This window comes from Anabrus simplex, chromosome 2 (assembly GCF_040414725.1).
Source record: "Anabrus simplex isolate iqAnaSimp1 chromosome 2, ASM4041472v1, whole genome shotgun sequence".
NCBI lineage: Eukaryota > Metazoa > Arthropoda > Insecta > Orthoptera > Tettigoniidae > Anabrus > Anabrus simplex.
Genome location: NC_090266.1, coordinates 1,124,449,990 through 1,124,473,301, shown reverse-complemented (window position 1 = coordinate 1,124,473,301; position 23,312 = coordinate 1,124,449,990). Strand labels below are relative to the sequence as shown.

Below are 23,312 nucleotides of genomic sequence, written 5' to 3'. Positions count from 1 at the left end.
TCATGATAAATTTGAAACTTTAAAAAGGAATTTATTATAATTTGTTATTAACCCATACAATCACATGAAAATCAGATCTAGTGGTAGGTAAAAAGTAGGAATACTAATGTCAAAAAGGTTAGGCACTTGGCTTGTATTTCCAGTCACCATGGTAACCTGGTGTCTAGAATTTTGAGCCCTGTGTATGAAACAAGTGAACTTGCACATGAAATTATCCTTACATCAGTCTATTTACAAACCAACATTGCTGTACAGGAGAGAGAATTGGTTGGACTAATATCATCTTATTCGTAAGTTGGAAGTATTAGACATGAAAGTACAAAGGAAGACTGCTGATACTAGCAGAAGGGAACGATGGCATGAGGTCTCAAAAGAGGAGAGAATAGCTAAGTTAGGAATGATGCACTCAACTGATGAAGCTGTGTGTATGAATCAGATTCAGCAAGGTCATGTGAGGCAAATGGAGGAACATAAGTTACCAAAGAGAATTATGGACAAAAGAAGCAGAGGAAGACCAAGGCAATGATGAATAGCCTACTTAGTTTTATGATTATTTGAGAGTTCATTTATTTTGCATATGGCTTTTAGTGCTGGAAGTGTCCAAGGATATGTTTGGCTCACCTGGTGCAGGTCTTTATATTTGAAGCTCATGGACAATCAACATCTGGGTGTGGGATGATGATGATTAGGGCCCGGATTTGCATGCAAATGCATGTTTTTAAATAAGCTGGTTACAATTCTCAAACTTTCCAAATATTTGTTTTATGGCTTAATGATTCCAAATAACCATTCTTTTTCCCTGGATGTTTACATGTTTTAGCCTTTTTAGGACAAAATTCATGCATACTGCATATTGAATTTAATACGAATATTTGGACGTTTAACATGGCATAATATGACTTTTCTTGTGACTTTGGTGCACGATAGTGCCTTTTATGAATGTTGGTTTGTAGAATTTGGGGCCCTTTTTCCACGTTATACAGTACTGGTATGTCTATTACTGAGAGACGGAGAGAATGTATTCCGGGCATCCTATGTAACAACCATAATTAGTACGCAATCCAATTAACCAAACACTTTCTTATCTGTTGCTTGAGTAAACATTGACGTAAGCCGGAAGGCCCCACATCGATCTCTGTAATTCTTGGGATTAAGCTGTCCCAGTTATACATTGTTATAAATTGAACCGTAAATTATGCACTACTCATTGACGGCTGAATTTTTCATGTATGTTACACTAACAAAACAAAACTTATATCACATTTCTGTAATGCCGCGTTACTGAGCTAGCAACTGGTTTTGCACTGAACCCTATTCCGTTGTTATCCTGGATTTTCCTACCCAGAACTCTCACTCGTCACATTGTTACTGCAGCAGGCAATCATTGCCAGTTATTGAGGAGATTCAAATTTGTCTCCCATCATCGCACAGAGAAGTAGCTGCGGCAGCTAGATATAAGTTGAACAAAGTGACCCGTTCAAAGTCTGATTTTGAATTCGTCAAGTTTACATAAGACCAGGGCCTCTCAAACGCCCAAACTCTCACGCGTGCAGAGCGAGGTGCATAGGCTCTGTGCACTGTGCATCGGTACGCTTCGCCTCAACTCGGCTTGACTCGGATGATGTACTGTGCTGAGGGCGACGAAGCGTTTGGTGGTAGACGACGTGTTTATCAGTGAAATAGACAAGCGCATGACAACAACATAATAATGGAGCAACCTGTTTCGAAGGAAGCAAAGACTTCCGAAAGTCCATTTCAATCGAACTGGGAACTTTCGTATTTTTCTTTGTTTGTTTGTCGTGACGATAACGCCAAATGCTTAATCTGTGGGACGATAATTACGTGCGTAAGAAAATCATCTATTGAAAGACGCTACAACAGACTACATTCGGAAAATTATTGTGAAATCATAGGAGACGTCAGAGAGAAACAATTAAGGAAGTTCAAACAGCTTGAAGAAGAGCATTCTATATCCACAAATGAGTTTTGTTCTAGTACTGTAGCATTTTCATTTTGGTTACGGGTTCTGCATTTTTAAAAATTATGTTTACATTCCTCTCAAACATGTATGTGTATTTCTAATTCACTTTTTTTTATTTTTTTAATAACACTGGTAACCTTGTCCCATACAACTGTGCGTCTCCGCTCACCACACGTAAACATTTCGCAGTGGGGGAGAAACAGCAGTGAAGGTGAGGAACGCGGAGACAGGCCGAACGGGGAGACAGGTGTAGGGAGAGAGGAGTGGGGGATCTGCACTCTGGTCAACCAAGCGAAGTCGTCTTTTGCACCGTGCACAGTGCATGCACCACGCGCATGCACCCTGAGAGGCCCTGCATAAGACGTAGCCTATTGTGGTGAAAATGCAAAAGACCTACAATTTGTCCTCACTTTGTCCCAAATGTCTTGATTTAAGTATGCACTGTCAGTTCTTGTGACGTAGAAAGATCATTTTCTGTACTTAAGAATGTGCTGACAGATAAACTGATGATCTTAAATCAAGACAATTTGGAGAAATTAGTTATTGTACAATGTTTAAAAAGGAACTGAATTTTGATAGTGTATATTTCCAGTTTATCGTGAATGTTTTCCCATATGATGGCACGTGAAAGCATGCATATTTTGAGATTTGATAGTGCATGGAAATCCGGGCTCTAATGATGATGATGATGATGATGATGATAATGATGATGATGAGATAGGGAGAGGGTGAAACATGGTATTGATGCATAGCCTACTCCTGTAGAAAAGCACCAAGAGATTCATTTTTGCTAGGGGCTTTACGTCGCACCGACACAGATAGGTCTTATGGCGACGATGGGATAGGAAAGGCCTAGGAGTTGGAAGGAAGCGGCCGTGGCCTTAATTAAGGTACAGCCCCAGCATTTGCCTGGTGTGAAAATGGGAAACCACGGAAAATCATATTCAGGGCTGCCGACAGTGGGATTCGAACCTGCTATCTCCCGGATGCAAGCTCACAGCCGCGCGCCTCTACGCGCACAGCCAACTGGCCCGGTCCAAGGGATTCAAGGCTGAAAGTCCACATCTGAAAGACTGTACCGTACCTGTCTTCAAAATATCCCGGGCTAGTCGCGGAAGAGCATATGGTTACCGTTAGGCAATCAAATGGGCAAAGCTAATTAATCTAACCTCTCCAAGAAGTAAATACCATAGTACATTGACAGGAATACGGGTACATAAATCTCATGAATAAGAGAAAGAAGTCGGGCAAAATGGATTTATTGAACTAGGGCATTAATATCACTCAATAACACCACAAAATAACAAAACATAAAGCCTGCTGGCCAATAAAATAAAGAAATATGTGCCGCACACATGTCCATATTGTTTGCACATCTATTAATACACATGGGTCGCGGCCCTAATAAAGAAAAGCATGACTTGGGAGTGACTTCGGATGATTACATTCATGAAAATTAAGTCGACGCAAACTTCGCTTCTATGTCATAATCCCATTGGGATGTGCTTGGAAAAGTGTCTTTACATGTCCACACTGGATAGCTATTCACACTAGTAATCATTCCAGTATATTCATATTTACATTATTAATAATAAAAACAGTTCAACTGCAATGCTAGTCCTGCGCTGCACACTTATATCTACACTGGCTCTAATATGCGGCCGTCCGCACGAAAATTGAACAGCATTAAATACTATCGATCTCTATTTAGCTATCAAGCTAATTAAACAAACAAAAAAATCTAATACAATGCTGATTGCATTGACACACATAACAAAGAAAGAAACAATTCAAAATCAGCCATCAAGTCCCTCAAAATCACAAACCAAACCTGAAAGGCTAGAAACACATATAAATAAAATATTGCGAATGGGACCTGTAAAATAAAACATAATATATGCACAAAATCTCCACATGTGGTCATTGGGATCTCCCACAGCAGGCAGACACATGGCTTACGTCCAGAAGTAAGACACAAGGCATATCTATTCCGGGACACTTTCACTGTCACAAACAGCTGAGACCTGCAAACATTGCCTAGTTGTCAAGGATGAGCACGGAGAACGGTCAATCTAACACTCTGCAATGAAATCGCCTTGGACTGGGGCATTCAACTTCTCAAGAAAGGGTGCTTGTCGCTACCTGCTAGCCTTCATTCGGAGACAAGGATAATTCCACAACACTTGCAGTTCAAATCCTGCTTCTTTCATAAAATAACCTGCGATTCACTGACATAATCAATCGCACGTCAATAAGGCCTTCAGCCTCTTTCATTTGAGTATACACATCAGTTTCCATAAATCCTGAGACCAACTCTGGCCATGCACTTGGCAGTATACGGGTTCTCGACCCTCCTCAGGTCATGACTACGGCAGTTCTAGCCTCCTTCAAATATCTCTAAATTTATGTAACTGCACTCATGACTTCTCATGACTATAATAACCAGCCCCCAGGTTAGAATATATCTATCCTTACGTGCTCTTCTGGCGTCTTATTCGACCAGTCAGCTGTTCATCAAGCCCGATTGTCCCGCTTCCCTAGTATAGTAAAGACTCTTACAACGTTGAGTTTCTCCTCGATTCTGCTTCAGGACCACACCTGAAATTCCCATGCAGGATTTTTCAAAAAATAATATAAAATAGGAACTACAGCTGTAACTGATTTCCCATACCTAACTACCGGCGTGTACCCTATGTAAATGATGACCAGAACTTGCATAATTACCACACAATGGAATGCACTATAAACAACAATACACTCCTATATCTACACTGGCATACCCTTAAACCCAACTAACTAAAACTGAAAAGATAACAAAGAAAATAAAAGCATGCAACAGCACAGGACACATTTACATTTAAATTGAATTGAAAGCATCTGCGCCATCTGGATGAAAATTAACTTTATAAAGTGGTTATTTACAACAGATCTAAACTGGTGTGTAACTATCACCCCAGGCATGCTAAAAAAAATGACATGAAAGCTTAGCTTGCGTCGGACTCAGCACTCGTGATGATTACATGGCCACAGCATCGCCACGAACTTGGGCCATCATCACGTCAATCTCCAGGATATGGGAAGTCACTCCATCGACCCTTGGCGCTGCCTCCATAGTTCTGGTTGGTGATGCTCCTGAAAAACCGTTGATTTAGGCCCCTCTTCTCCACCGCTAGTAACACACGTGTGCAAGATCGTGCCCTTAATGCTTGGCCGTTAATTGACTACCGCCTGTAAGTGAAAACTACTCCGTTTCACTTACCATTAATTTGAGGGCACCTCGGCCCGGACGCAATCAGTCCTTGGCACGGCACTGCAACATATGCAGATACGAATGTTCTCGCGAACATGCACACGAACTGTTATAGTCATATGCTTACAATGACGTCATTTTCTTTTTTTTTTTTTTTTAAGTTGCTTTACGTCGCACCGACATGGACAGATCTTATGGCGACGGTGGGAGAGGAAGGAGTTAGGAGTCGGAAGGAAGCAGCCGTGGCCTTAATTTAGGTACAGCCCCAGCAATTGCCTGGTGTGAAAATGGGAAACCACGGAAAACCATCTTCAGGGCTGCCGACAGTGGGGTTCGAACCCACTATCTCCCGAATACTGGATACTGGTCGCACATAAGCGACTGCAGCTATCGAGCTCGGTCATAAATTTTCTGTCGGGTTATAGGCGGCACCGAATAATACCGTTCATTTACCATCCTTACAGCGTCAGATCTATCTCGTGCCAATTCCACATTCGGTGTCACTCTAACAACCGTTATTGATAGAGGTAACTATCTTATTATGCTCATACTGACATCACTCCCGGATCGAATTATAAACACTGCACATACATTGTGCCACAGATTATCACAGTTATAAATTTACCAGTCGCGGATATGTATCACTAGCTCAGTTCACAAGACATCAGAACAAAAGCGTCCTCTACTAGTTGTGATCTCAGCGAGCGATCGACCAACTGGCACGAGATTCAGACTAAGAATGAGGTAACGCTCACCCGCTACTCGTGGTTATAAAGACCCGTACACTTTCGTTCAAATGTGGGGAGTTCCCTTTGATGAATAGAATGTCAGTTGTATGGCCGGTTCAATTTGAATGAGAAGGCGTTAATAATGCGAAATATACACCTTAGCCTTAAGTAGGCACCAATTATATCTTCAGGCATCAGAAAAATTACATTTGTCTTTCTGGACCCATCAGAACTGTGGAATATCGGTACCATGACAGATTATTTTCATAAATATTACTGGTTCCAACATGCTATTAGAAAGTTGGTTATCCTGCTATCGCGGTTCGGTAATGCGCAGAGTCCTCCTACTAGCTCGTGATTGGCTGAGTTCGAAACTTGTTGGACAAAGAGTGCGGCAGCAGTTCCCAGCAACATCGTTCAAATTTTTTTTTGAAGTCGTTATATGAAGCTCTGTACTGGCTGCTCCCTTTGTACTCGCGTGGTCCGGTATCCAACCGTCTTCCAAACGACTCCCACACAAAGCCATGTTGCGCAATGAGCCCACAGTGTTATGTAATAATTAAAATTATGCATCTGAAGCATATGACGATATGGTTCAAGACGAATCATCAACAATGTCATATGACCTCACTCCATATGAACACTGCAAAGAGGTTTGGAATTGAATCCAGGCCCTTGGCATGCAATCCATTGATTATAAATTGTATAAAACAATCTCTCCTATCCTGAAAGCCAACATTGTGATGGTGAAAATTTCTTCCACCAATGGGCTTCAAACCAGCTGACCACAGTGTCAGACCATATAAACTTGAATTCTTAAAAATCATGGCCACCAGGCAAGTATCTGAGAGTAACTAGTGTAGAACTAGATAAGGCCACAGCACTAGCTGCAAACAGAGATGAGCTCAGATCATTCACAGAGGTTTACAGACTGAATGCTGAAAGGCATAACAGTATATAATGAACATGTCTGAATACAGTCTTTACCGCACGTAAACTCCGGCTCAGGCACACCTCTGAGGAGGCTCGGGCCTGCCTTCGGGCAGAATACACCCTTACCTCACCTTTACAGCCAAAAAACAAGTAAGGGGGTCCAATATAAGATAACCTCAAATTCTGTGCAGTGAATGACTTCTAGGCTATAAAGACCTATAAATTTTACATGTAAACATTCTACACTATTCTTTAACAAACTTATGAATATATTCCGAGTATTACTCGCTATTTTCGTGGGAAGACAGTATTTCTAAATTTAAAACAACAATAATGGTGAACACATGACTCTTAGGCCTACCAAACCAAACCCAATGGCGCAACAGCCCCAAAGGACCATGGCCTACTAAGCGACCGCTGCTCAGCTCAAAGGCATACAGATTACAAGGTGGTGTGTGGTCAGTACAACAGATCCTCTCGGCCGTTATTCTTGGCTTTCTAGACCGGGGCCGCTATCTCACCGTCAGATAACTCCTCAATTGTAATCAGGTAGGCTGAGTAGGCCTCGAACCAGCCCTCAGATGCAGGTAAAAATCCCTGACCAGGGCGGGAATCGAACCCGGGGCCGCCGGGTAAGAGGCAGGCACGCTACCCCTACATCACGGGGCCGGCCTCTTAGGACTACATATAAAGTAAATATAGTCAGTTTTATTTACCATTATATCACGTCATTCGTTTCATTTCACTAACTCCTCTGATGAGGTTGAAGTCAGGAAAGTATCCGGTCGTAAAAACTAGATACGAAGATTCGCCTCACTTCATACTCGACCCCGTAGAGAATAGGGATAAGGGTATCGTATTATGCAATATTAATTCAAAATAACTTAATGGCCAGTCATTTGTCTCTGTCAGTTGAGCAGAGGGCCTACCACTTTACAACAGAAAAAGCTTTATGTTATCCTCCTTTTCAATACAAAAGTGTCCATCTGTGTTAGATGGGACAATTCACAGACGGACACTTTTGCATTGAAAAGGAGAGTAACAAAGATTTTTCTACTGTTAAGTTATAGCTGCCAATACGAATAACATGCAGAACAACTACCACACAGTAAACCTGATCACTGCTTTAATTTGAATTATCGTCGTCTTGTGCTGCCAACTTCCCTGCTACCGGCATGTCATCATTCTTCCAAATGAAGTCATCTTCACTGTCATCTCATCAGCCATCAAGAGCATTTGAGACCCTGTCCTATTGAAACTTTTAAAAATAGTTTTGTTCCCGACTATAGAGTCCAAACAGTGAGAATCTATTCGCAAATAGTTTCTGGAGATAGTATCTGTTATTCCCAGTTGGTGTATGTGTAGCAATAATAACAATATTTGCTTTACACCCCACTAACTACTTTTATGGTTTTCGGAGACGCCAAGGTGCTGGAATTTAGTCCCACAGGAGTTCTTTTACGTGCCAGTAAATCTACCGACATGAGGATGGCGTATTTGAGCACCTTCAAATACCATCGGACTGAGCCAGGATCGAACCTGCCAAGTTGGGATCAGAAAGCTAGTGCCTCAACCGTCTGAGCCACTCAACCCGGCTGTATGTGTAGCAGAAGACACCCCTTCCGAATAAAGCCATGCTGTAAAAGTCGTGCCCACCCACCAGTTGATAACTAGCGTACTTTATGAGTTGTACTTCCGAATGTAATACATAGTGACTGGGGGCATTCTTTGGACAACTGCAGCTGTTGAAAGCCAGATCTTTATTTTTAGTATATTTCATGCTTGTTTTCTACATTTATCACATCAGGATTTACCTAAACAGCTGTAATTGAGATAAGAGACCCAGCATTGTTTAGGTTACTGTATGCTATCAAGTGCACGGATACTGCCAGAAGTTTGACGATGGAAAGAATAAAAATAAATAACAGGAAAGTTTGCTGCATTTATGGATATCTACAGGTGCAGCGATAATGTGTTTATTATCATAATGCTTAATTTTGATATTTGCTGTCTCCATTTTTTTTTTTATTAACGCATAGTATGTTTTGTTTGGAATCTCCAAAACTTGTACAAGTAGTTAGGGGGGACGTAAAATCAATATTATTACTATTATTTGTTAGGTAAGTTGGTGAGTAACACAACTATTATGACTGGATTGTTTTTATCATGTTCATACCTGCCAACTTTACAAAACCAAAATTCAGGAGATTTTGATGTGAAAATCAGGAAAAATCAGAAGAAATCAGGAGATACAACTGGTCAAAACTGCTTATTCTACACGTCTTGTGCAATACAATACTATGATATATTTATAACACTTATTGTCTCAAAGCCCGACTGTTGTTATAACGAGGCTACAAGGCTGAAAATTACACACCCCTATTACCTCACAGGAAGTATGCAAGTGAGAAGATCGGTCTCTGATAAGCCTTCCGAAAATAGTATGAACTCATGCCCCACACGTATGAATCAGTCATGCACTTAAATGCCATTACTTAGAAAATGCATAGATTAATATATTGCATCAAGCAACCGCGCGATTATGCGAAGCGCAATGCTATTTGTATCAAATAACTAGCTGTTGTACCCGTGCTTCGCTATGGAGTTCTCAGAAAGACTGTCCTTATTGCTTTCCCAACTGAAGTCAACACTGGTCATTACAATGATCCCAATATGAATGTCACTATTAAAAGTAATGCTGTCATATGAAATAATTCGATAAAATGAAAATTTTCTCACTTTTATAGAAAAGTACCACAGTGTTGATCTAACAGTTCAAAGTTCCAGAGCTAGAATGACCAGGTCGCAGGCAGCCGCAAACACTCCCGAGTCATTATTCCATTTAATATGATGCTTGCTGTTTAAAGGGACCTAACATCTAGGTCATCGGCCCCTAATGGTATTGCTATTTTAATTCACGTTCCATGGGTTCCGATAATGACTGTCAAGTTCTGAACTTGTGATTCAAAATCTATTCACTATTTTATTCCCCATTTTACTCACTTTTAAGCATAATGTTATAATATTTTGTGTATTATGTACATTTGTATATATGTACTTAGGCTTATTTCTCACATTTTGGCTGAAGATGACGCTAAATAGCGTTGAAACTAGTCTGAAGTAAATATGTTGTAACATAAACCATTACAACATTTATTAAAAGGTGGGCCCTTTAAGTTACCTCACTTAGGTACAAAATGAGACAAAATATAATGACAATTTAAAAGTCCAAAATCATCCACTGACCAGAATTCAAAACGTGCTGTTCCTTACATATTGGCTACTACTCATAGGCAAGGCAGACCCATGGTGTCGCTCATAGAGTGGTACTAATCACAGGTACTGTAAAACCCACCCTGATTCACACGCTGTCGCTACTAATCACAAATCTATTGTGTACCTAACATAGTGGTACTACGCACAAGTAAAAGCGGCCCAGCGTAGTGGTACTAATTATAAGTAGTCTCACGGTTCTAATTCGAACACCATAGGTCGCCCCGTTTAGTCGCCTCTTACATCAAGCAGGGGATACCGTGGGTGTATTCTTCGCCTGCATCCCCTACCCATAGGGGGAGGGGGTGTGTTTGGTCCAAGAGAGCTATTGCGCCACATGGTAGTATTACCTCTCCCCCTGCAACGCCAACGTAGTAGGTCCGTGGTTATTCCATTTAAGTGTGCACACTGCTCATTCCAATCACTGCCTCAGAGTAGGGATCGAATAGCTGGAATACTATATACGTACCAGTAGTATCAGAACATTTATGAACCAAAGGAATGGCGCTAAAGAAGAGAGAGATCTAACTCCCCAGCTACTTCCCAGCTATATTTAGGCAGGCTGTTATAATAGGTACCGTGTGCAGCAGTAATCCAATCTATAGGAGAAAATGGCAGCAGAATACACAAAGCACATCACAACAAACAATGGTCAATGTAATGTTATTGTTAATCAATTTTATGAGCTGTCTATATTGCAAACCTTCACATTTAGTTTTCTTCCTACTCTATGATATTAGAGCATCTAATGTAAAGTGAGTCGTCCTTTCTTTTATGAATCCCTCTTGTGCTATTATTAAAGCGATCGTTCCTTCACGACTTTTTTCTCATTCTTATAATCATCTTCACAACATTATTATAGTCGGTACGGCAAAAACTGAATAAGACATAAATAATCTGAAATTGTACTCTCTATAACTTTTGTTATGTAGTACTTTTCAATATGAACAATTAGATAGGTAATTAAAAATTAAATGTTGGCACCTTCCCCTAAACTACCATTTAGAACAGGGTGAATAAAATTATTTATAGCGCAAACTATAGTTCCTTATTCCCCGACTTTACATACCGATTTTCATCAAATTCTGTTCACCCATTTCTCATACCCTGGCGCTGATATGGACTTAGCAATGAAAATTCAAATTCATGAATATCTCTGCTATCACAGCCAGTACGGTAAAAATGTATAAGACATAAATGATAGGAAATTTAATAATATATAACTTTAGGGCCAATAATAACATAAATATGAGAGAATTAAATTTTAGGCCTTCCCCTAAACTACCATTTCACTCACCTTGAACACAATTATTTATGGCCTAGATTGTAGCGAATTAAGTTATTCCCCGACTTTATATACCAATTTTCATTAAATTTTCTTCAGCCGTTTTCTCGTGATGTGCGTACATACAGACAGACAATGCGGAAAATTAAAACGTGCATTTCTCCTTGTTACTGTGGTCACAACCGGTACAGAAATATCATTCTTTATAAATTCTGAGCAATGTGCAGACACTCTTATTTTATTTACATTGAGATAAATTAAAATTAGTCAGAATTGTCTCCAAATGGCTCCCAAAATCTGTAGAAAAGTCACTAGTCCTTATCATTGAAATTATATCACTAAATTCCTAAAAGAGACTCCATATCTAGTGACTAGTCTCTTGAATCGAAGAGACTGATTTGAACGAACAAGAACATAGTGTGCGAGAACAAGAGATTGACGATCGATATACAGGTTTCAATAAACATCCACATTCGCACACATTTCTCGCATTAATAAACGTACATATTTCGTTTAAAAGCGGCCAATGAGCGAAGGACTTCCGGCCACTCGCGTAAAAAAACTGAAATGGCGGGATTTTAAAACAAATGATTGAAGTTCACCAAAAAACAGCTAAAATCGGGAGAAATAACAGAATAATTGGGAGGCAGGAAAAACTGTTGAAAATCGGGAGTCTCTCACCTAAATCGGGAAAGTTGGCAGGTATGCATGTTTTAAACCTACTTCTTTCCAAAATTTACCTATATTGGCCTGAGTTACAAGACATTAAAACAATCACTTTGTTAACGCCAACAACCGTGAATACCTTATAAGTAAAGTAAACTCGTTTTCCCATCCGAGGTGATGCAGCTTTTTTTAGGCACACCCCCAATGGAGGACAGCTGCATGAGCCACTTTTACCGCATATCAACCTGCCAATAGATTACAATACAAGCATATCAACCTTCTCGCAATTCTTAAATCTCTGGCAGTATGATACCGGGAATCAAACTCAGGCCCCCAAGAATGGCAGCTAATTGTGCTAACCATTACGCTGGTGGACATTCTTCAATACAAAACACAAGCAGATAGTGCGACTGATGTGTGCTTGCAATGCGTGGGTCAGACACAAAACTATTCACCTATATGGGCAGCATCAACTGAGCTTCAGTAGGCCTACACTATGGAGGCGGACATTCCTTAACTACAAAACACAGAGGTACTGCATGACTCTGATGCGTGATTTCATTACACAGGTCGTACAGACAAAACTATTCACAAATTTGTGTGATGTCATTAGAGCTGCAATATGGCTTGTACCCACTTCGAAGCAGAATCGTTGTTGTTCTCTGAAGAATTATGTTAGAGGGTCCTGTATGCGAGATTTATTTTTTACATTTTCTTTTTCTCGAAAAGTCAGAGGAGTCTAATATATTCACAAATATAAAGACAGGAACTTTCCACCTAATCAATACATTTATTCTATTACATATATTAGCATGTTTTAAGTACTTTATGATGGAATAAATGTATTATATATATTAGCATGTTTTAAGTACTTCATAATAGACTAAATGTATTGATTAGGTGGAAAGTTCCTGTCTTTATATTTGCAAATATTTTAACCATCAATACAGACAATGAAGTTAATAGATTATAAAACAGAGGAGTCTAATAAGCAAGAGGGTCTAATACACAAGTAAATACAGTATATAAGCAGCACTTTACAATAGAAAAGTGTTTATTATGTCCTGTTCAATACGTGTACAGGAGGACATAAAACTTTTCTATTGTAAAGTAAAAACCATCAATACAGAATGATACTAATATCTTATAATATAGGGGGCAGTCAAATGACAACCCAACACTTTCTACAACATGACCATGGAAGTAATTACCGAACGTGTTAATACATATATACCCCTGGGAGGCGAGATGATCAATTCCAGTTTTGTGAAAAGAGGTAAGTCGCTGACGGATCCACAGCTGCACCCTCTCTTGCACTTCCTAATCCAAATGAAACTGACGTCCATGAATGTCTTTCTTCAAGTTGCCAAAAATGTGAAAATCACAAGGTGAGACATCTGGGCTGTACGGAGGATGTTGAAATGTTTCCCAATCCAATTGTTGAAGCGTAACCTTGACCAGACTGGAGGTACAAAGATGAGTACAATCATGCAACAGGATGACTCCGTCTGACAGCATTCAGAGCATTTTGACTTTATGGCAAGCCACAGTTTCTGCAAAGTGTTTTCATAGCACTGCACACTGATTGTAGTTCCACACTTAAGGAAGTTCACAAGCAGAGGGCCCCTGCAGTCGAAGGAGGAGGTCATCATGAATTCACCAGAACTTGTACGAACAGCTTTAGATTCCTTTGGCAGGGGAAAATTGCAATGTTCCCATTGTTGCCTTAGCCATTTGCTCGTGGACTCAAAACGATAGCACCACGTTTCGTCCCCTGTGATGATATGGGATAGAAATACATACTCCTCCTCGTGGTACCACTACAGATGAATCAGACATGATGCCATTCTGTCAATCTTTTGTCCCTCCATCACTTTGATGCGGAACCCACTGTACGCAAATTTCCCAGATATGCAAGTGATCTTTGATGCACGGAGCCATGGCTAATGCTGGCCTGAACACAAATTTCTTCCTCCGTGATTCATCGGTTTTCCGGATAAGGCCATCAATCCACCCTATCACATCAGGAGTAATGGCCTGATGCGCCTGTCCTGGGAGCGCATCGTCTTGCAGTGTTGTGCACCCTTCTCGGAATCTCCTATACCACTCATGTGCACTCGTCATGGACATAACCCCATACAAAGCAGAAATGCAACGATGCATCATCAGTCACCAGAATACGAACCACACTTCTCTGCTCCTCTTTTGCTTGCCTCCATTTCTACAGCTGGATGAACACACTAGACCAGTCCGTTCACCTACAAAGACATAACCCAACAACTGCATGCATCTGTGAGTTGTCACTATGCAGTTCTACAACCACAGTGTTGGCAGCATCAATATATGACAACAGTGTTGCCATCTTTTGCATGGAATGTGTGTTATAGCGGGTGTTCAGTTTTCATTTGACTGCCTCTTATAAATACACACACTTATGTAGTGAGCAAAAATACAAACAGGCGTCTCCGAAAACCGTAAAAGAGTAGTTAGTGGGACGTAAAACAAATAACATTATTATTATTATTATTAAAATACAAACAAACAAACAAACAAAATTGAATCAAGATGTAATGTACTAAAACAGGATTGCACAGTACTTTATAACAATAGTTCAGATTTGTATTTTCTACTTTACAAAAATCCTAAATGATCAGATCAAACTATAGCAGCTTCATTTAATAGGACAGTTAAATAACAAGAGGAATTTTAAAGTATATAAGTTGCAAGAAAATGTGTTACAAAACGGAAGTCCTTATTAACAGACAGGTGTTCTTTATTCCTCTTGCTCTAATGATAAGATTTCACATGCTTGTGTACTGATCATTATTCAACATCACTAAGAGTAATATTTAATACTTACAGCACCAATAGCCACAATGCGATCAAAATGATGTATATATACATGAACAAAGACACGGAAAAGTCGAGTCAGAATCTTACGGCAGAGAGGAATAAAAGACTTAGGAAATGGCACATCTGAAACAAAATAAAATACAACAGCTTCATTTCACAAGGCAACTAAATAACACAAAACATTTCAAAGAATATAAGTTAAAAGAAAATTTGTTAAAAAACAGAAGTCATCATTAACAGAGACATTTTCATTATTCCTCTTGCTCTTGCTCCATCTCACTATCAATTATTCGGCTCGCCTGAATTATAGGCCCTATGCCTACATACCTTAAAGTAAAAAAAAAACTTGGAAGTGGAATCTAGAGAAATTGATTAATTTAAAAATTGCTTGCCTACAAGACATAAATGTATCAAAGAAAGAAAGGAAAGACAGAAAGAAAGAAAGAAAATCTAAATTTTGTAAGGTCTTTTAAATTTGTGCACTGTAGTTATTTAATTTGCTTTATGTGCCACTATCTACTTTTACAGTTTTCGGAGGCCATGCTAGTCATCCACCTCCATAATGTAAATGTTCTTTAGTGCTATTAGCTGCCGTCTTCGGGAGCCTGGGTTCGATTCCTGTTACTGCCAGAAATTTAAGGAGTGGCAGCAGGGCTATAATATGGTTAAAACATATCTACATACAGCTCACCTCCATTCAGAGTGTGCCTGAAAAGTGCTACACCACCTTGGGACAAGGACACAAACTTACTTTATGTCTATTTCCCTAGTGTAACAATCAGTGTTATTTGCTGCTGTACTTGAAGGACTGGGTTTTAATAAGACCAGCAGGAGAATTAGTATGTGTTTAGAAAAGTACATTCACTCACCTCCATTGGGGATGTGCCAGAAAAGAGCTGCACCCCTTCAGTATAATGGCATGAGTTTACTTTACTATGCTATGCTAGCCGTATGATGATGTCCACAGTAGTGGAGTTATTTGCTGTCTCAGATTAGCAGCAGAGCAATGTTATGTACTGTTTATGAGTGGGCCTGATGAAGGAAGTCACCTTACACTGACTTCAACAAGAGTTTAGTTTCAAAGTTTATAATTTTCATGTTCTGTATTGATGACAATATAATTATTGCAGGTAACTGAGGTAATCCACCTAATCAAAATAATATAAAATTAGTACTTCAATTTATTTTAATCATAGTACTAGTTTCGGGACACAGATGCAGAGGATAACAGCCAACAGCAGCTAAGATAAGTACCAAAGTGAGAGTAGAGGACTAATATGTTCATTATTGTACAAAAAAGTTTTTCATAACGTCACAAATTTATAATCAGTAACTAGTTTATGCAATGTACACAATATTGTACATATATGCACATGGTTTAAAGTGATTTGATAGAATCTGAGGATGTTCTTTTACAATGAAACATGTCATTCTTTAATAATGTGTTCTTTTTCAGGTATGTTACACTCTTATATACTGTATTATGTTTGAATTTGTGTGTCTGACAGACTGAAAAGTTTCTAAGTTACATTTAAATGTGTATAATATAAGGCAGCTTTAGAAAATAAGGTAACAAGAGCTTGCATGGAGAAACTTCATTTTACAGGCAGATGCAAGAATACACAGAAGTAGGGCACTAATATGCAACACTATTCAACATAGTCACCATTCTTTCCCAAGTACATGTTCCAATGGTACACCAAGGCACTGATGCAGGGATGGAAGAAATCTGCGTCCAGTCCCTGAAGCCATGTCATGACAGCATGCTGAACGGCTGTATTGTCATTGAATCGCTTATCGTCCAGGAGCTTCCTCAATGGTCCGAAGAGATAGAAATATCTGGATGCCAGTTCGAGGATGTAGGGAGGATGCTCCAAGTATCTCCCACCAGAAGTACAGTAACAAATCTCGCATGCTGCTGGCTGTATGTGGTCTGGTATTGTTGTGCAGCAACATGACACCTGTTAAGAGAAGTCCAGTTCGTTTTCTGCAAATTGCTACCCACAAATACAAAAACCATATAACAATACGCACTTCCACATTTGACCATGTTTCTGTATGCACAGCTATTTTTCTACTGATACTGCCAAGATCTGACAATATATGCACCATCTAACAGCTACATGATAAAGCTGTGGTCTGCTGCTTCAGCCCTGGAAGAAAATTTGAACATGAGGGAGAATAAGTCACCTGTGAGAGCTCTTGTTACCTTATTTTTTGAAGCACCTTCGTTTAACGTAACGAATAAACCATATTCCTCGTATAGAAATAAGTTTAATTTCTGACAACAGTATATGACCCTCCTACAGAAGGAAGGATGCTGCGTATTATTTTGGAATAGCCAAGTTTGCAGTATTTATCATTTGGTGGAGTTATAATATGGAAACCAGTAATTAACAAAACAACTACGAAAACCAACCATCAATTTTGATATTGCATACCTGCCAACTTCACAAAACCAAAAATCAGGAGAAACAATCAGTCAAAACTGCTTATTCTACATGTCTTGCGCAATACAGGCATACTATGGTATATATAACACTTATTGTCTCAAAACCAGACTGTTTCTACACGAGGCTACACAGCTAAAAGTTACACATCTCTATTCCCTCACAGGAAGTATGTGAGTGAGATGATGGTCTCTGATAAGCCTTCCGAAAATGGTATGAAGTTATGTTCCACACGTGTGAATCAGTGATGCACTTAGATGCCATTACTTAGCAAACGCATAGATTGAAATGAAATGGCGTATGGCTTTTAGTGCCGGGAGTGTCCGAGTACAAGCTCGGCTCGCCAGATGCAGGTCTTTTGATTTGACGCCTGTAGGCGATCTGCGCGTCGTGATGAGGATGAAATGATTATGAAGACGACACATACACCCAGCCCCCGTGCTAGCGAAATTAACCAATTATGGTTAAAATTCCCGATCCTGCCGGGAATCGAACCCGGGACCCCTGTGACCAAAGGCCAGCGTGCTAACCAATTAGCCATGGAGCCGGACAACACATAGATTAATATATGGCATCACATGCCCCCACGAGTATGCGAACCGCAATACTATTTTTATCAAGCGAAAAATGAAAATTCACCAGAATTGTCTCCAAGTGGCTCCTAAAATCTCTAGAAATGTCACTAGTCGCTATCTTTGAAATTCTGTCACTAATTACTTAAAAAAACTCCAAATCTAGCGACTAGTCTCAAGAATCGACTAGAGTTATGTGTTGTTATTTATAAGTTTCATTTCCATGTTGATTGGATACACGTATATGGACAAGAAAGATATTCCACCTATCAATACTATTTATTATGAAGCAGACTTACATCAGTACCGGCTTTGTCTGTATACAGTCATCATCAACTGATAGATCACAATATTACATCCATTAGGCACTGGTATGCGTTGCAAAGATGGATGACAACATCGTAGAGTTATGTGAACGAACACGAACATAGCATAGCATACGAGAATGAGAGATTGACAATCTATATACACGTCGCGATATACAGGTTTCAATAAACATTGGACATTCGTGCACATTTCTTGTACTACTAAACGTCGATATTTCATTTGAAAGCGGCCAATGAATGAAGGACTTCTGGCCACTGGCGTACAAAGCTTAAATGGCAGGATTTGAAAACAAATGTTTGAAGTTCACCAAAAAAATCAGCTAAAATTGGGAGAAATAATAGAATAACCGGGAGGCAGAAAAAATGTCGAAAATAGGGAGTCTCCCGCCTAAACTGGGAAAGTTGGCAGGTATGAATTGTAACACTCCACAAATAAAGAAGGAAGGGAAGGAAGGGGGAACATAGACAATGGAAAACAGAACACAAGGAGGTTACAATACAACAGAATTAAGAGAGCTGGAACACATGCAAGGGATCACACCAAAGGACAAGAACAGAGGGTGGGCACAGTTTTACAATAGTCTCATAGGAAGAGGGAAAAAGAAAACATTTGTAAATAAGAAAAACTTTGTGAATAAGAAATAATCTTGTAAAAAATAAAATCAAGAAAATATAATATAATTATAATAATAAAATATAAAAACTTTGTGAATAAGAAATAATCTTGTAAAAAATAAAATCAAGAAAATATAATAAAATTCAAAGAAAGAAAAAATTGGGTTAAAACAGGTTAGATAGCTGCTGAAATAAACTATGAATGAGCTGAATATTTACTCCAACTTAAAATATGGATTCAATATCTTGGCCAAATTTTTCAAACGGTACTGCAGTCCAGATTTCTAATACCTTAATTATATATGGCTTATTAAAAAATAAATTCTAGTTCTAGTTCTAGTTCGTGAACCATGGGCAACGGCTGAGTGGCCTAGTAAGTGGTCCTGAGAGTCGGGATACCAGTTGCTATGGAATGGGAGTGGGCATCTCGGACATATTCTGAGTCGTGGTCCACCTTGTGCTCAGGCGGCTAGGACTATACAATCCACCGGTAGTCCATAACCCGTTAGAGGAGAGATCCTCACTTGGACTACATGCAAGTAGGGCAGCATCCTGCTTCATGAATCGACCGAGCTCAGAACATTTTAAGCAAGCCTCGGACCTATGGGAGTAACGGAGTCCCACTCCCATTTGACAGGCGAGGGACTCCTTGGAAACAACTTGGCGAACGAAATGGAATTCGATGGGGAGCTATCAATATTAATGGGGCTTATGGAAGAAAGAAGGTAGAACTGGCTGAGTCAGCAAAGAGGATGCATCTGGATGTGCTAGGAGTAAGTGATACTCGGGTAAGGGGAGATAATGAGGAAGAGATAGGAGATTATAAAGTGTACTTGACGGGTGTTAGAAAGGGAAGGGCAGAGTCTGGGGTAGGGCTCTTTATCAGGAATACCATTGCACGGAACATAGTTTCTGTTAGGCACGTAAATGAGCGAATGATGTGGGTAGATTTGTTAGTTGGAGGAATTAGGACTAGAATTGTGTCCGTGTATTCACCATGTGAGGGTGCAGATGAGGATGAAGTTGACAAGTTTTATGAAGCATTGAGTGACATCGTAGTCAGGGTAAACAGCAAGGATAGAATAGTGCTAATGGGCAATTTCAATGCGAGAGTTGGGAATAGAACTGAAGGATACGAAAGGGTGATTGGTAAATGTGGGGAAGATATGGAAGCTAATGGGAATGGGAAGCGTTTGCTGGACTTCTGTGCTAGTATGGGTTTAGCTGTTACAGATACATTCTTCAAGCATAAGGCTATTCACCGCTACACGTGGGAGGCTAGGGGTACCAGATCCATAATAGACTATATCTTAACAGACTTCGAATTCAGTAAATCTGTTAGGAATGTACGAGTTTTTCGGGGATTTTTCGATGATACAGACCACTATCTGATCTGTAGTGAACTAAGTATCTCTAGGCCTAAGGTAGAGAAAGTGAAATCTGTCTGCAAACGAATAAGGGTAGAAAATCTTCAGGACGAGGAAATTAGACGGAAGTACATGGATATGATTAGTGAGAAGTTTCGAACAGTAGACATTAACCAGGTTCAGGATATAGAAAGTGAATGGGTGGCATATAGGGATGCTGTAGTAGAAACGGCCAGGGAATGCCTTGGAACAACTGTGTGTAAAGACGGGAAAAGGCGAACATCTTGGTGGAATGATGAAGTGAGAGCAGCTTGTAAACGTAAAAAGAAGGCTTATAAGAAATGGCTCCAAACAAGGGCCGAGGCAGATAGGGAGTTGTATGTAGATGAAAGAAACAGAGCGAAACAAATAATTGTTGAATCCAAAAAGAAGTCATGGGAAGATTTTGGTAACAACCTGGAAAGGCTAGGTCAAGCAGCAGGGAAACCTTTCTGGACAGCAATAAAGAATCTTAGGAAGGGAGGGAAAAAGGAAATGAACAGTGTTTTGAGTAATTCAGGTGAACTCATAATAGATCCCAGGGAATCACTGCGGAGGTGGAGAGAATATTTTGAACATCTTCTCAATGTAAAAGGAAATCATCCTGGTGGTGTTGTGAACAGCGAAGCTCAAGGGGAGGAGGAAAATGATGTTGGTGAAATTATGCTTGAGGAAGTGGAAAGGATGGTAAATAAACTCCATTGTCATAAAGCAGCAGGAATAGATGAAATTAGACCTGAAATGGTGAAGTATAGTGGGAAGGCAGGGATGAAATGGCTTCATAGAGTAGTAAAATTAGCGCGGAGTGTTGGTAAGGTACCTTCAGATTGGGCAAAAGCATTAATTGCCCCTATCTATAAGCAAGGGAACCGGAAGGATTGCAACAACTATCGAGGTATCTCACTGATTAGTATACCAGGCAAAGTATTCACTGGCATCTTGGAAGGGAGGGTGCGATCAGTCGTTGAAAGGAAGTTGAATGAAAACCAGTCTGGTTTCAGACCACAGAGAGGCTGTCAGGATCAGATTTTCAGTATGCGCCAGGTAATTGAAAAATGCTACGAGAGGAATAGGCAGTTGTGTTTATGTTTCGTAGATCTAGAGAAAGCATATGACAGGGTACCGAGGGAAAAGATGTTCGCCATACTGGGGGACTATGGAATTAAAGGCAGATTATTAAAAGCAATCAAAGGCATTTATGTTGACAATTGGGCTTCAGTGAGAATTGATGGCAGAATGAGTTCTTGGTTCAGGGTACTTACAGGGGTTAGACAAGGCTGTAATCTTTCACCTTTGCTGTTTGTAGTTTACATGGATCATCTGCTGAAAGGTATAAAATGGCAGGGAGGGATTCAGTTAGGTGGAAATGTAGTAAGCAGTCTGGCCTATGCTGACGACTTGGTCTTAATGGCAGATTGTGCCAAAAGCCTACAGTCTAATATCGTGGAACTTGAAAATAGGTGCAATGAGTATGGTATGAAAATTAGCCTCTCGAAGACTAAACTGATGTCAGTAGGTAAGAAATTCAACAGAATTGAATGTCAGATTGGTGATACAAAGCTAGAACAGGTCGATAATTTCAAGTATTTAGGTTGTGTGTTCTCCCAGGATGGTAATATAGTAAGTGAGATTGAATCAAGGTGCCGTAAAGCTAATGCAGTGAGCTCGCAGCTGCGATCAACTGTATTCTGTAAGAAGGAAGTCAGCTCCCAGACGAAACTATCTTTACATCAGTCTGTTTTCAGACCAACTTTGCTTTACGGGACCGAAAGCTGGGTGGACTCAGGATATCTTATTCATAAGTTAGAAGCAACAGACATGAAAGTAGCAAGAATGATTGCTGGTACAAACAGGTGGGAACAATGGCAGGAGGGCACTCGGAATGAAGAAATAAAGGCTAATTTAGGAATGAACTCGATGGATGAAGCTGTACGCATAAACCGGCTTCGGTGGTGGGGTCATGTGAGGCGAATGGAGGAGGATAGGTTACCTAGGAGAATAATGGACTCTGCTATGGAGGGTAAGAGAAGTAGAGGTAGACCAAGACGACGATGGTTAGACTCGGTTTCTAACGATTTAAAGATAAGAGGTATAGAACTAAATGAGGCCACAACACTAGTTGCAAATCGAGGATTGTGGCGACGTTTAGTAAATTCACAGAGGCTTGCAGACTGAACGCTGAAAGGCATAACAGTCTATAATGATAATGTATGTATGTATGTATGTATGTATGTATGTATAAAATTGTAGCTTGGGTTCCCATTACTTTCTTTAAATAATAAATTTTCAATTACCGAGCGAGTTGGCCATTTTCACACCAAGCAAATGCTGAGGCTGTACCTTAATTAAGGCAACGGCCACTTCCTCCCCACTCCTAACCGTTTCCTATCCCATCGTTGCCATAAGACCTATCTGCATCAGTGCAATGTAAAGCAACTTATAAAATAATAAAAATTTTCCAATTGAACAATGAAGTATAAGGAAAGAATCAGTAAAAATATAAAATTTACAACATAGGACAATGGGAAAATAAAATTATGAAAAAAACATGAGAATTTAACAATATAATTTTATTGAATAAATCTTGCAATATTAAACATTTAGTTCCGGAACATTACTGGTTGACGTGGCGCTTAAGACACGGTTGAATATTAATAAAGACAGGGTCCAACATGTTGAATTTTTATTTTCATGAAGAACACTTCGTTATGCCAAATTATAGAAGTTCCAATGCCATATCATATAAAATCGAACTGAAGTTCACTTAAAAATGTTGAGAAGTGAATATCCAAAGGTAGATGCACTTTAATAATAATAATAATAATAATAATAATAATAATAATAATAATAATAATAATAATAATAATAATGAAAATGAAAACCTACAACCTGTTTTCCAGTCATTGACCGGGTCAGGGATGTAATGAATGAATCATATATAGGCTGTTAGTACGATGGGGTCGCCACTCCCAAA

The 23,312-nt window shown here is 39.6% G+C and overlaps 1 protein-coding gene across 1 annotated transcript in view; it reads right to left on the bottom strand.

Annotated features, from left to right (window-relative positions):
- The window catches only part of Mob3 (MOB kinase activator 3), a 121,140-nt gene that overhangs the window by 21,023 nt on the left and 76,805 nt on the right, over positions 1 to 23,312 (bottom strand). Inside the window, exon 4 of the mRNA XM_067139729.2 lies at positions 14,977 to 15,092. Within this exon, the coding sequence (XP_066995830.1) occupies positions 14,977 to 15,092 (116 nt within the window). The remainder of the gene's footprint in view (positions 1 to 14,976; positions 15,093 to 23,312) is intronic.